The 16,389-nt window shown below is 32.3% G+C and overlaps 1 protein-coding gene across 1 annotated transcript in view; it reads left to right on the top strand.

The window, feature by feature from the left end:
- dpr20 (defective proboscis extension response 20) overlaps positions 1–15,255 on the top strand; it is a 376,137-nt gene extending 360,882 nt beyond the window's left edge. Inside the window, exon 8 of the mRNA XM_075307662.1 lies at positions 14,864–15,255. Within this exon, the coding sequence (XP_075163777.1) occupies positions 14,864–14,994 (131 nt within the window). The 3' untranslated portion in view covers positions 14,995–15,255. The remainder of the gene's footprint in view (positions 1–14,863) is intronic.
- The last annotated feature ends 1,134 nt before the right edge of the window (positions 15,256–16,389 follow it).

Here is a 16,389-nt window from a genome sequence, read left to right as displayed (position 1 = left end):
TTAACGCAAATGTCTTATTTTATTTCAAATTCACGTTTTTCTGCGAAATGCATTTTTACAAATTATAACTCAAGTCTATACTCTCTCCCAACATTTCAAAGTTCGACTTTATCCCTATCACTACCTTAGACTCTTTAGTGACACTATAACAATCCCCAACTCGGATGCGAAATATACCTATACCATGTCCATGGCGATATCCAAATTCCCAGTATTGAAAGGCACTACCAAAGAAGCAGCGATTGTTATCGCAGAGCTTAAGTTTGTTTGCCAAAACCGAAAGTAATATGCCAGTAAATAAGAGTTTCAGAGGTTCCAACATATTTAGGAATTTCAAAGACTAAAGACAATGACTACTCAATGGCGTATATGCAAATTTAACAAGTGATAAAATATGGACAACTACTTTCGAAAAATATGACTGTTTTTACTTGTCCCGATAAATCCCGAAATGTACGGAGCAATGTCCCGGATTTCCGCAACCATCACCGGCAACCCTACCTCTAAGAGTAGCAAATTTCATCCGATCCGGCTGAAATTTGGTACATGGTGTTAGTATATGTTATCTAACAACTATGCAAAAATTGGTCCACATCGGTCCATAATTATATATAGCCCTCATATAAACCGATCCCCCGATTTGGATTGCGGAGCCTCTAAGAGAAGCAAATTTCATCCGATCCGGCTGAAATCTGGTACATGGTGTTAGTATATGGTCTCTAATGACCATGCAAAAATTGGTCGAAATCGGTCCATAATTATATATAGCCCCCATATAAACCGATCCCCAGATTTGACCTCCGGAGCCCCTTGGAAGAGCAAAATTCGTCCGATTCGGTTGAAATTTGGTACGTGATGTTAGTATATGGTATCCAACAACCATGCAGGAATTGGTTCATATCAGTCCATAATTATATATAACCCCCATATAAACCGATCCCCAGATTTGACTTCCGGTGCCTTTTGGAGAAGCAAAATTCATCCGATCTGGTTGAAATTTGGTCCGTGGTGGTAGTATATGATATTTAACAACCATGCCAAAAGTGGTCCATATCAGTCCCGATCCCGAGATTTGGTTTTGGAGCCTCTTGGAGGAGCAAAGTTCATCCGAATCAGTTGAAAATTGGCCGTTAACAACCATGCATAACTAGGCCCATATCGGTCTATAGTTATATATAGCCCTCAGATAAATCGATACCCAATCACAAAAAAATTGGTCCATATCAAGTTCATAATTGTATATAGCCCCCATATAAGCGACCCCCATATTTTAATTCTGGCTCCCTACGTACCGTGCAAAAGTCCATATCGATTCGTAATTATTTGTAGACTTACCTACACATACCTTTTTTGTCTAATATATACCACGTATGGACTAACTCGCAATTTAGAAAACGGTCTAAGATACCACAACCCAAGTAATACGATTGTGGATGACAGTCTTTCGTAGAAGTTTCTACGCTATCCATGGTGGAAAATATTTGAGGTCAAACGTTTCAGACAAGCGTTAGAATCCATTAAAAATTATAAAAATTATTTATTTGACAAAATATCACAGAATATTTTAATTTACATCCAAAACATTAAATTCGGATCATACCTAAAGAAGTGATGCAAATTCAGTGCAACGGTTGTTGAAATGGAGGACTTCAGTCCTATGACAAGCCCATGTTAAATTCATCGCTTCTGCGTCAATTTTGCACCACTTCCGGATCCAAAAAAAAAAAACATTTTTGTTGCATTTCTGGCGAAGCTTTTTTTTTGGTGGGACATTAAGCAAAATTTGCATTCGTATTTTAAGGACATGATATCTTTGGTCTCACTTCGATATTTTTTCACCAATTTATAAAACCTTAACAAGTAGCGATACCAAATAATAATTCATAAACTTTGTATAATATATTTTGATAAGGACCCAAGAAAAACAAATGCCGCAATAAAAGCAATGAAATGTTTTCTTCGGTTTCGAAAGTGGTGCAAAATCAAATCAGAAGCAGTGCATTTTATATGGGCTTGTCATAAGGCGGAAGTAATTTTTTAAGCATCTTGAAGATCAGGTCTATATAAAAATCTAGACTTTACTAGATTTCGAGATTCAAGAAAATCGGATAAAAATTGCAACTTCTATTAAAACATAGACTTGTTTGATACCAAATTAACATATATTTTCATGGAGCTAAAATTGTTTAGATTTATAATATCACGAAAATCGGAGAGAAATTGCGGCTTCCAAGCCCTTAAGAAATCTAATATGGAAATCAGTCTGTAAAATTTCAATTTCAAGTAAAGCAAGAAATCAAATTGGGCAATCGATTTATATGGGAGCTATATTGTAATACGGAAGAATATGGCCCATTATCGAACTTGACCTGCACGCAGAGAAGGAATATGATTACCCCAAAGGAGCCACCGTGGTGCAATGGTTATCATGCCCGCCTTGCATACACAAGGTCGTGGGTTCGATTCCTGCTTCGACGGAACACCAAAAAGTTTTTCAGAGGTGGATTATCCCACCTCAGTAATGCTGGTGATATTTCTGAGGGTTTCAAAGCTTCTCTGCAATGTGGAACGCCGTTCGGACTCGGCTATAAAAAGGAGGTCCCTTGTCATTGAGCTTAACATGGAATCGGGCAGCACTCAATGATAAGCGAGAAGTTGATCAATGTGGTATCACATGGAATGAATAGTCTAAGTGAGCCTGATACATCGGGCTGCCACCTAACTTAACCTAACCTACCCCAAAGATATTTCAAAAGCAAAATGTTATTTTGGGACGGTGACCATGGAACATTTTTGTGGCAAAAAAGTTGTATATATATGGTTACCGAAATTAGATACATAATTTACGGAAAATACCATGGTTGCGAAATACATGGAACATCGCCATTCAAAATAAAATATTCCCTTTAAACATGTTTGGGATGATCGTATTCTTTCTCTGGGTGTGCCTGTGGAAAAAAAGACGAGTTTGTGCAAAATTTTAGCACGTCATCTTAGGCTGTAGCGTGACAGAGGGATGGACATCTTTACATTGATTGTTTAGCTATCATCATTTGGCAACACTGATGCTCAATTCGTGTTTTGTTTCACTGTCAAACAATTTCATTGTGGTCTATAATTTCATCACGAATCGTGATACAAACGAACAACGCTTGCAACTTATTGAACTTTATTATCAAAATGAGTGTTCTGTTAATAAAAGTTTATTGCGTGCTTCACCCATTTTATTGTCAGTTTAAGCGACCGCGGCTATTCGGGCTTTTGGGACTAAATTTGCACGAAATTTTCATTGTTGGACATTGAACCACCAACACGCTTAAGTAGAATGCGAACTGAAGAAAATATCGTAGCTGTATGGGCCAGTGGTAATGATGACCATCAATCATCGATTCGTCGCCGGTCGCAGCAGTTGAACCTCTGTTACTAAACAATGTGGAAAATTTTGACTAAGGATTTAGGTGTTAAGTGTTTCAAAATATAGCTGGTGCAAGAATTTAAGCCGAACCACCACCCAAAAATGCCTAGTTTGGTGCGGTTTTTGGACTGGTGGCATCACTGGACCGTACCTCTTGAAAGATGATGCGAATCGTAACGTAGCAGCACTGAAAAAAAAGCAGGCCTGGTTCCAAATATCTTTACTCTAATGATTTTGGTATTGATTTCGAGCCAAAGAAGCGGAGAATTGAAGTAAGGCTACATTTAAGACACAACTTATTTCATTTTTTCAGATGTTTTCTTCATGTGCTGTCAAAGTCCTGCAGGTTACCACTCGCACCAAAACTAATCTACCAAAATTTGAAGCAAATGTTACGAAAAAATCACCAATTCAAAAAAAAAAATATTTTGGCGATTTTTTATCAAATTTTGAAAAAATACAATATATACAATATGATCTCTCCTATTAGCGAACATTTTACGGGTGTATAAATATTCCTTGAATTGGAAATGTGTCGAATTTTGCTTTACCAATTTAGCTTGCACCCACAAATGAAAGTTACTAGAAATAACTTACAATGGACTTTGAGGACATGGACCAATATGAAAATAAAAATTTTTAAACATATTTAATATATAGAAAATTGTATTTCTATAGAAAATTTTATTTCTATAGAAATTTTTGTCAAAATTCTATAGAAAATTCTGGCAAAATTCATGTTTTATACCAAATCTTGGCAAAACTATATATCGATAGAAAATTTTGTCAAAATTTTATTTCTATAGAAAATTTTATAAAAAAAAGTATTTCTATAGAAAATTTTATAAAAATTTTATTTCTATAGAAAATTTTATAAAAAATGTGTTTCTATAGCAAATTTTGTCTAAATTTTATTTGTATAGAAAATTTGGTCAATTTAAAAATTTATTTCTATAGAAAATTTTGTCCAAATTTTATTTCTATAGAAAACTTTGTCATAATTTAATTTCTATAGAAAATTGTGTCAAAATTTTATTTCTATAGAGAATTTTGTCAAAGTTTTAATTCCATAGAAAATTTGTCAAAATTTTATTTCTATAGAAAATTTTTATTTCTATCAAATTCTATCTATTTCTATCAAATTCTGTCAAATTTTATTTCTATAAAAAATTTTATAAAAAATTTATTCCTATAGAAAATTTATAAAAATTATACTTCTATAGAAAAATTTATATAAAATGTATTTCTATAGAAAATTTTGTCAAAATTTTATTTCTATAGAAAATTTTATAAAATTGTATTTCTATAGAAAATTTTATAAGATTGTATTTCTATAGAAAATTTTGTCAAAATTTTATTTCTATAGAGAATTTTTGTCAAAATTTTATTCTATAAAAAATTTTGTCAAAATTTTATTTCTATAGAAAATTTTATAAAAAATTTATTCCTATAGAAAATTTTATAAAAATTATACTTCTATAGAAAAATTTATAAAAAATGTATTTCTATAGAAAATTTTGTAAAAATTTTATTTCTATAGAAAATTTTGTCAAAATTTTATTTCTATAGAAAATTTTGTCAAAATTTTATTTCTACAGAAAATTTTATAAAAAATTTATTCCTACAGAAAATTTTATAAAAATTATACTTCTATAGAAAAATTTATAAAAAATGTATTTCTATAGAAGATTTTGTCAAACTTTTATTTCTATAGAAAATTTTGTCAACATTTTATTTCTATAGAAAATTTTGTTGACATTTATTTCTATAGAAAATTTTGTCAAAATTTTATTTCTATAGAAAATTTAGCAAAATTTTATTTCTATAGAAAATTTTGTCAAAATTTTATTCTTTAGAAAATTTTATAATAATTTTATTCCTATAGAAAATTTTATAAAAATTATACTTCTATAGAAAAATTTATAAAAAATGTATTTCTATAGAAAATTTTGTCAAAATTTTAATTCTATAGAAAATTTTATAAAAATTGTATTTTTATAGAAAATTTTGTCAAAATTTTATTTCTATAGAAAATTTTGTCAAAATTTTATTTCTATAGAAAATTTTGTCTAAATTTTATTTCTATAGAAAATTTTATAAAAACATTATTCCTATAGAAAATTTTATAAAAATTATACTTCTATAGAAAAATTTATAAAAAATGTATTTCTATAGAAAATTTTGTCAAAATTTTATTTCTTTGCAAATTTTGTCCAAATTTTATTTCTATAGAAAATTTTGTCATAATTTCATTTCTATAAAAAATTTTGTCAAACTTTTATTTCTATAGAAAATTTTGTCAACATTTTATTTCTATATAAACATTTCTTAACATTTATTTCTATAGAAAACTTTGTCAAAATTTTAATTCTATAGAAAATTTTGTCATAATTTTATTTCAATAAAAAATGTTGTCAAAATTTTATTCTTTAGAAAATTTTATAAAAATTTTATTTCTATAGAAAATCTTGTAAAACTTTTATTTCTGTAGAAAAATTCAAAATTTTATTTCCATAGAAATTTTTGTCAACATGTTAATTCTACAGAATTATTCTATAGAAAATTTTGGCAAAATTCCAGCTTTATAGAAAATTTTGGAAAAAGTATATATCGATAGAAAAATTTATCAAAATTTTATTTCTATAGAAAATTTTATAAACATTTTATTTCTATAGAAAATTTTGTAATAATTTCATTTCTATAGAAACTGTTGTCAAACTTTTATTTCAATAGAGAAATTCAAAATTTTCTTTCTATAGAAAATTTTGTCAACATTTTATTTCTATAGAAAATTTTGTCAAAATTTTAATTCTATAGAAAATTTTGTTAAAATTTTATTTCAATAAAAAATTTTGTCAAAATTTTATTCTTTAGAAAATTTTATAAAAATTTTATTTCAATAGAAAATTTTGTAAAACTTTTATTTCTGTAGAAAAATTCAAAATTTTATTTCCATAGAAATTTTTGTCAACATTTTAATTCTACAGAATTATTATATAGAAAATTTTGGCAAAATTCCAGCTTTATAGAAAATTTTGGAAAAAGTATATATCGATAGAAAAATTTATCAAAATTTTATGTATATAGAAAAGTTTATAAACATTTTATTTCTATAGAAAATTTTGTAATAATTGCATTTCTATAGAAACTGTTGTCAAACTGTTATTTATATAGAGAAATTCAAAATTTTATTTCTATAGAAAATTTTGCCAACATTTTATTTCTATAGAAAATTTTGTTAAAATTTTATTTCAATAAAAAATTTGTCAAAATTTTATTCTTTAGAAAATTTTATTTCTATAGAAAATTTTGTAAAAGTTTTATTTCTGTAGAAAAATTCAAAATTTTATTTCCATAGAAATTTTTGTCAACATATTAATTCTACAGAATTATTCTATAGATAATTTTGGCAAAATTCCAGCTTTATAGAAAATTTTGGTAAAAGTATATATCGATAGAAAATTTTATCAAAATTTTATTTATATAGAAAAGTTTATAAAAATTTTATTTCTATAGAAAATTTAGTCAAAATGTTATTTCTATAGAAAATGTTTTCAAAATGTTATTTCTATTGAAAATTTTGTCCAAATTTTATTTCTATAGAAAATTTTGTCCAAATTTTATTTGTATAGAAAATGTGGTCAATTTAGAAATTTATTTCTATAGCAAATTTTGTCCAAATTTTATTTCTATAGAAAATTTTGTCAAAATTTCATTTCTATAGCAAATTTTGTCCAAATTTTATTTCTATAGAAAATTTTGTCAAAATTTTATTGTTTAGAAACTTTTGTCAAAATTTTATTTCTATAAAAAATTTGGTCAAAATTTTATTTCTATAGAAAATTTTGTCAAAATTTTATTGTTTAGAAACTTTTGTCAAAATTTTATTTCTATAGAAAATTTGGTCAAAATTTTATTTCTATGGAAAATTTTGTCAAAATTTTAATTCTATTCCGTTTTTTGAAAATGCGACTTTTTCAAAATTTCCAACGGTAACACTAGCTGTGTGCCTGCCGAAATGTTGGAAAGAGTGTGCCAAAATTGAACTAAGCGGATGGACAATTTGAGGCATAGTCGCCGTCAATATTGTCATGAAATAATCTTCCGTATGAGTTTCGTTTTAATATTTTAATATATGCTTCCCAAGGCAACTTAACTAATATAAATTTCAGGAATTTTGTTTTTGTTGGTGTGCGTGCATTTTTGTGTAAAGAGTTCTCAATAAAACGATGAGCCTTAAATTGAGATTAACCACCACCTTTAAACGTATGAGTAAACCAGAAAATTTGTTCAGGATTCTGCAACATGAACATTGCTAATTTAATATAATCACCACAAACATGCCAGCACACACGCACACAAATTACCACCGACCAACCCAACACTATATCATTCAATTACCCATTAATTAAGCCTTTTATTGAATTTGTTGCCACAACATAAAAAAGAACACGAAACACACGAAAAATCTCAACGCCCACCTAGTAATGGCATCTGTTAGTCTAAATTGAATTACATGGCCTGAAGTTAATTTTTGTTCTGAAACAGTAAGGTCGGATGGGAATCAATCAATTTAACCAAGGTGAGGTTAATTAATCGTAAGGGCAACCCTGAACAAGGTAAAAAAACAGAAACTCTTATGGAGACAATTAAGAACTCGGTTTGAGGTCCATGGTTAATGATGTTCATTTCCCTTTTTCTTAGACATAATGTATAGACGAAATTCACGTCATGGCCCATACAAAAGGATACTAGATAATTAGACATGGTTTGGTTTTGTTTTCTACTGTTATTCAATATAACTTGAATAAATTTGGAATGGACAAATTTCGTAGAGAACTAAGAGTTAAACAAAATGTACTTTTTTGATGTAATTATTTTTTTATACCCTTTACCATAGTATTTCAAATGGTCTCAGACCCCATAAGATATATATGTTCCGGATTGTGGAAGAATTCTGAGTCGATCTAGCGATGTACATCCGTCTGTCTGTTGGATCACGCTAACTTCCGAATTGGCCAGATCGGACCAATTTTAGGTATATCCCCACATAAACCGAATTTTATCTGCAAAGGTTAAAATTTGGTACGCGATGTTAGTTTATGCCCTCTAACAACCATGTCAAAATTGGTTCATATCGGTCCATTATTATATAAAGCACCCATATAAGCTGATTAATTTGATCCATATCGCTCCATATAAACCGATCCCCAGATTTATCTCCAGAGACTCTTATAGGATCCAATCCGGTCAGGATATACCCTCTAATACCCAGCAAAAAATAATTCAGCAGTAAGAGTTCAGTTGCGCTTTTTCGTATACAATAAAGTAGGCAGTGCATCCACACTGCATGAATCGGTGGCAATAACGTAAACGAGTAATCAAACTAGTTTACGATCATTCGTTTCCGTTATTGCACCCAATTCATGCAGTATAGAGGCATGAAAGGTAGATAGAGGTAGATAAAGGTGCTATACTCAAGATTATAACAGGTTGGCTGATAAGTCCCCGGTCTGACACATAGATGGCGTCGCTAGTATTAAATGCATATTATTTTTATATAGTACCAACCTTCACATGATTCGTGTCGTGTCTGTAAGTCAATTAGTTTGTGAGATAGAGCGTCTTTTGTGCAGCAACTTTTGTTATTGTGAAAAAAATGAAAAAAAAGGAATTTCGTGTTTTGATAAAATACTGTTTTCTGAAGGGAAAAAATACGGTGGAAGGAAAAACTTGACTTGATAATGAGTTTCCGGACTCTGCCCCAGGGAAATCAACAATAATTGATTGGTATGCAAAATTCAAGCGTGGTGAAATGAGCATGGAGGACGATGAACGCAGTGGACGCCCGAAAGAGGTGGTTACCGACGAAAACATCAAAAAAATCCATAAAATGATTTTGAATGACCGTAAAATGAAGTTGATCGAGATAGCAGAGGCCTTAAGGATATCAAAGGAACGTGTTGGTCATATCATTCATCAATATTTGGATATGCGGAAGCTCTGTGCAAAATGGGTGCCGCGCGAGCTCACATATGACCAAAAACAACAACGTGTTGATGATTCTGAGCGGTGTTTGCAGCTGTTAACTCGTAATACACCCGAGTTTTTCCGTCGATATGTGAGAATGGATGAAACATGGCTCCATCACTACACTCCTGACTCCAATCGAAAGTCGGCTGAGTGGACAGCGACCGGTGAACCGTCTCCGAAGCGTAGAAAGACTCAAAAGTCCGCTGGCAAAGTAATGGCCTCTGTTTTTTGGGATGCGCATGGAATAATTTTTATCGATTATCTTGAGAAGGGAAAAACCATCAACAGTGACTATTATATGGCGTTATTGGAGCGTTGGAAGGTCGAAATCGCGGCAAAACGGCCCCATATGAAGAAGAAAAAAGTGTTGTTCCACCAAGATAACGCACCGTGCCACAAGTCATTGAGAACGATGGCAAAAATTAATGAATTGGGCTTCGAATTGCTTCCCCACCCACCGTATTCTCCAGATCTGGCCCCCAGCGACTTTATCTTGTTCTCAGACCTCAAAAGGATGCTCGCAGGGAAAAATTTTGGCTGCAATGAAGAGGTGATCGCCGAAACTGAGGCCTATTTTGAGGCAAACCCGAGGAGTTCTACCAAAATGGTATCAAAAAATTGGAAGGTCGTTATAATCGTTGTATCGCTCTTGAAGGGAACTATGTTGAATAATAAAAACGAATTTTGACAAAAAGAATGTGTTTTTCTTTGTTAGACCGGGGACTTATCAGCCAACCTGTTATATGATTTCTGAGCAATATTTCTATTAAAATGAACAATTATATCAGCGCTATGTAGAAGCTGCTCTTAATCGGGAAATCGCCCACAAATATCAGCGCTGATTCGGTTGTTTTGTAAGCAGTTGGTACTGCCTCTCTCCCTTACAAACCTACTGAAATAGTGCTCCATTTTTTGCTGGGTAACCATGGAAAAATTTGTCGATATCGGTCCATAAAAATATATAGCTCCCATATAAACCGATCAACAGATTTGACCTCCAGAGACTTTTAGAGAAAATAAATTCATCCGATCCGGATGAATTTTGGTGCGTGATTTTAATATATCCCTTTTAATGACCATGGAAGAATTGGTCCACATAACGTTCTATAATTTTACATAGCCACGATATAAGCTATTCTTAATTTTCAGCATCGTCCTTTTCGCTCTAGGACGCATATTTAAGGAGATATGGCCAAAATAAGTTTTTCATATAAAAATTTCAATTTTTCAAGGATTTTCACCAAAATTTTGATTTTTGAGGGGTGGTCACGAATTATCATCATTTTCGCTCTAGGACGCATATTTAAGGAGATATGGCCAAAATAAGTTTTTCATATAAAAATTTCATTTTTTTTGAGGATTTTCATCAAAATTTTGATTTTTGGGGGGTGGTCACGAATTATTAACCTTTTCGCTCTAGGACGCATATTTAAGGATATATGGCCAAAATAAGTTTTTCATATAAAAATTTCAATTTTTCAAGGATTTTCATCTAAATTTTGATTTTTGGGGGGTGTCCACGAATTATCGTCCTTTTCGCTCTAGGACGCGTATTTAAGGAGATATGGCCAAAATAAGTTTTTCATATAAAAATTTAAATTTTTCAAGGATTTTCACCAAAATTTTGTTTTTTGAGGGGTGGTCACGTTATCGTCATTTTCGCTCTAGGACGCATATTTAAGGATATATGGCCAAAATAAGTTTTTCATATAAAAATTTCAATTTTGCAAGGATTTTCATCAAAATTTTGATTTTTGGAGGGTGGTCACGAATTATCGTCCTTTTCGCTCTAGGACGCATATTTAAGGAGATATGGCCAAAATAAGTTTTTCATATAAAAATTTCAATTTTTCAAGGAATTTCACCAAAATGTTGGTTTTTGAGGGGTGGTCACGAATTATCATCCTTTTCTCTCTAGGACGCATATTTAAGGAGATAAGGCCAAAATAAGTTTTTCATATAAAAATTTCAATTTTTCAAGGATTTTCACCAAAATTTTGATTTTTGAGGGGTGGTCAAAGGAAGTCAAAGTCAATCAGCGCTTATCTCTGCAAGGAATTCATTGATGAATTTATAAAGAAATGTCCCACTTGAATGCGCTTCCTTTATATATATAAAATTCAACCGACGAATAGACAAATAACCGTCAAGCCGCCGAAGGCAAAAGTTTTGTTTCAGCCGCCGCCTACAAATATGGGTTGGCTTCATTCTCTGCTCACGAGCGGAACATTTGCATTCGCCCATAATCAAGACCAGAAGAAGGCACTGACGCACTGCAATGTCATAACTCACGAAAAATCTGGAGATTCAAACTCACAAAAATATCACCTTACTCCCAAAAATTTACCCCACTGAAGAAAAATTAACGTAACTCACCGTTGAGTTATATGTACATACGTTTGAAGTTTTTCATTTGGGACTATGCGAATAAGAGTTATATCAATCCATGATGGCTAATTTGCCTAAAATTTAAATAGGACCAGAAATAGATGTGTCGAAAATGGTCCGTATCGATCGATGTTTTGGTATAGCCCCCATATAGACCGATCTCCCCAGGTTTACTTCGTGGGCTTCTAGAAACCGTAATTGTTATCCAAATTGCCCAAAATTGGAAAACTATAAGTATTTTAGAACCACAAATAGCTGCGCCGAAATTTGTGTCTATCTAGCAGCCCAAGAAGTAAAATCGGGAGATTAGTCTATATGGGGGCTATATCAAAACATGGACCGATACACACCATTTTCGGCACACGTATTTGTGGTCCTAAACTACCTCTTGATTTCCAATTTTAGGCAAATTGGATATAAACGACGGTTTCTAGAAGCCCAGGAAGTAAGGGAGATCCGTATATATGAGGTAGAGGTGTGCACGTGACACGAAATTGTCGTGACTCACGAAAATTGTCGTGACTCAAGCGTGAGTCGTGATTCACGCTTACGGCAACGGCGTGAGTGTGCGTGAGCGTGATTAACCAATCAAATGTCGTGCGTGAGCGTGAGTCACGAAAATAATATCTTCGTGAGTGTGCGTGAGTAACGAATTTCGGAAAAATACACTCACGAAAATAATCCCGCGTACGAACATAAAATGCCTACGAGTTGAATTCATTTATAATTTTAGTGACACCCTAGGTGTAAAGAGTTTTATAACGCTCTCGATTTTAATCATACTCATGTTTTCAATCAGGTTCTATAGGTAAATTACTCATAAAATTATTCGTGAGTCACGAGGTTTTTCGTGAGTCACGACATTTTTCGTGAGTCACGACATTTAAAAGATTTTCGTGCGTGAGTGTGCGTGAGTACAAATTTTCTTTTCGTGAGCGTGAGTCCTACCAAAAAATATCGTGCGTGAGTGTGCGTGAATAAGATTTCTCTGTCGTGAGTGTGCGTGAGCGTTAACAAAATATTACTCACGTGCACACCTTTAATATGAGGCCTATATCGAAACATCGACCGATACACGCCATTTTCGGCGCACGTATTTGTTGTCAAAAAAAAAAAACTTCTAGATTTTTAATTTCAGGCAAAAAGCTACGGTTTCTACGCTGAAAAAATAATGTCGTGAGGTCAAAAATTTCATGTCTTTAAAAAACGAATGCAAATTTTGCTTAGCATAGAAGACGCATTTCTCTAATATAAAGTTTTTTTCATTGTCCAAAAGTCGATAAAATTTTCAATGAAGTCGTATTGTCCTTATAACTGATTTCACTTAAAAATGGGTATCATAACATGAAAGAAAAAATGTTTGTGAAAGGAACAAATTTTGGGCTAAGGTCAACTTGATTTTAATAATTTAGAAAAATTCTTTAAATTTAATGAATTTGTTTTTAAATTTGTTGTCTTTTTGCATCTTGACTACAAAGCAAAAAATCGTTCAAATATAGGACACTTTATTTTAAAGACGTTTTTTACTTGAAACATAGCTTAATTTCTATTGAAAGTCGAGTTTTAATTTGGCACATAAAGTTGTCGTTAACTCGTTTTTATAGGACTTTGATAGCATATGAAGAAAAAAGGCTGAAAAAGCGAAAAGTTAAAATTTGCTTCGTAGAAGCAAGTACACAAACCCCAAATTTAAAATAGAATTCTATCTTAAAAGTATCCTTACATGTATTCTCCGCTTCTTTGGCTCGGAATCAATACCAAAATTTTTAAAGTAAAGACAAAATCTTTGGAAGCGGGCATGCTTTTTTCCAATGTAGAAGCCCAAGAAGTAAAATCGGGTGATCGGTCTATATGAGGGCTATATCAAAACATGGACCGATACATTTGTGTTCCTACAATACCTTTAGATTTCCAATTTCAGGCAAATGAGATAAAAACGACAAATTTTAGAAGCCCAAGAAATAAAATCGGAAGATCGGTCTATATGGGAGCTATATCAAAACATGGACCGATACTCACCATTTTCGGCACACATCTTTATGGTCCTAAAATACGTATAGATTTCAAATTTCATTTTGATAAAAACTACAGTTTCTATAAGCCAAAGAAAGTCGGTTTATATGGGGACTATATCGAAACCTGGACCGATATAGCCCATCTTCGAACTTGAGCTGCCTGCAGACAAAAGACGAGTTTGTGAAAACTTTCAGCATGATAGCTTCACTATTGAAGACTGTAGCGTGATTACAACAGACAGACAGCCAGACAGACGGACATGGCTATATCGGCTTAGAATTTCTCCCTGATCAAGAATATATATACTTTATATAGTCGGAAATCGATATTTCAATGTGTTACAAACGGAATGACAAACTTATTATAACCCCGTCACCATTCTATGGTGATGGGTATAAAAAGAGAATGAAAATTCCATAAATGATTTAAATTTTATTGACCCTAAATTTAAAGCTATAAAGACCCTAAAAAATGTTCGCATCTTTGGCTCGGAATCAATACAAAAACCCTTAAGAAGAGATCAAAATCTTTGGATCCAAATAATCTTTTATTTGAGTGTATGCTTTACTATATTAGTATTGCTCTCAAATACGATGTACACCAATACCTCCATAGGGTTGGTTTAGTGGTATCTGATTTAGCTCTCTCTCTCTCTCTTTTCATACTGATCTAATGTTTGCGTTTTCATTGAATTCTTTTGTTCTACATTTTAATGTGACAACTTCGATAAATTGCCAACTTTTTCGAGCATAACAATTAGATAGGTAATGAAAATATCATCAACACATCAATTAGCATGAATCCCTCAGTCCTCACCCTTAATCACTTTATCACCACCTCCTTCATCGAATACCACATTCAATTAAGTGTGACAGTAACTTTTTGTCACTTTCACTTAAATGGGTTGCTGTAATGGAATTGTGTGGTAATAATTCCCAATTTTCCTTTATTCTTCTCTCTATATATCTCTCTTTGTTTTCACTCTCACTGTTATTTTATTTTTCATTACAGGTGAAAGTTTTGCTGAATTACATCATGGCAACGCCATCTGTCGTCAATGCCCTAACCACCAGACATGGGCAATTAATCTAATTGTCCTTGTAACCATACTGCTGCTATTACCCGCGTACGATAACAGATAAAATTCGTTGAAACTCTGGTGAGAGTAAAAAGTCTTTGTACTACCATCCATACCAATAACTGAGGGACGAAGTAGAAGAGAAGTAGCAGTAACACCATCATTCTTACCGAACATCATTGGTTTATTGTCGTCAATGCAAAGCTCTCGAGAATGAATGATAGAAAACTTTTTTTTTATATATCTATGTATTGGTAGAGTTAAATAGTGGCCGAGAAGAAAGGAAATTAACACAATAGCAAAACTTACTAATTGTGTAATTCTACTTTTTTTCTGTGTGTGTCTATGTTAAAATCGAATTTGTTGTCAATATCTAAGAAAAAATTATTTTCTCATTTCTTCTTATAAAGTTTCTTTTTTATTTCATTATATTTTCGCACAGTGGACACACTTTCGAACTGGACTGTATGAAGAATGAAAAGAGAAACGGGCGTTACTCATTGGAATACGTAAAGCTTTAATGAGGATATGTACACAGTTTATTAGGGGACGTACAAAACACCGGCATAATGCTTGTCCTTTACGTACGAATGTTAATTTTGCTTATCATAAAATACACATTTCTCTGCTACCCAGAAATCGTTAAACTTTCCAGTGAAGGCGTATGTCCATAGAAGTTTTTAAAACATATATATTCAGCAAACACAAAAAAACAGTTAATCCTATATGGCGCTAGAGTCAATATAATTCGATTGTAGTTAATGGATTTGTTAATTTTTGAGAAAGATTCGTTGCATCAAAATATACGAGATTTTTTTTCTTAAATTTTACCAATAATGCGCCCATCTTGAACTTCGTATGGCACTAAAGACATTTTTGCAATTTTGAACTCCAGAAATTTTCGCAAATCTTTAACAAGTGAAAAAAAGAAACAAGTTCTAATTATTTGGGTTGCGGTAAAAAGTGGCGATGGCAAGGTATCTTAACCCTTAGCTTAGGTTAGGTTATGTGGCAGCCTGATGTATCAGGCTCACTTAGACTATTCAGTCCATTGTGATACCACAGTGGTGAACTTCTCTCTTATCACTGAGTGCTGCCCGATTCCATGTTAAGCTCAATGACAAGGGACCTCCTTTTTATAGCCGAGTCCGAACGGCGTTCCACATTCCAGTGAAACCACTTAGAGAAGCTTTGAAACCCTCGGAAATGTCACCAGCATTACTGAGGTGGGATAATCCACCGCTGAAAAAGTTTTTGGTGTTCGGTCGTAGCAGGAATCGAACCCACGACCTTGTGTATGCAAGGCGGGCATGCTAACCATTGCACCACGGTGGCTCCCATCTTAACCCTTTCACTACCGAAATAAACCTAATGATAAAAACTTTTATTTTTCTTCTTTTTTTACTTGTACTAACAGCATGTAGAACAAAAACTGTCATTTTGAAAACCTACCTCAATT

This window comes from Haematobia irritans, chromosome 4, assembly GCF_050003625.1.
Source record: "Haematobia irritans isolate KBUSLIRL chromosome 4, ASM5000362v1, whole genome shotgun sequence".
Taxonomy (NCBI): Eukaryota; Metazoa; Arthropoda; class Insecta; order Diptera; family Muscidae; genus Haematobia; species Haematobia irritans.
This window is presented reverse-complemented; position numbering and strand designations above follow the sequence as displayed.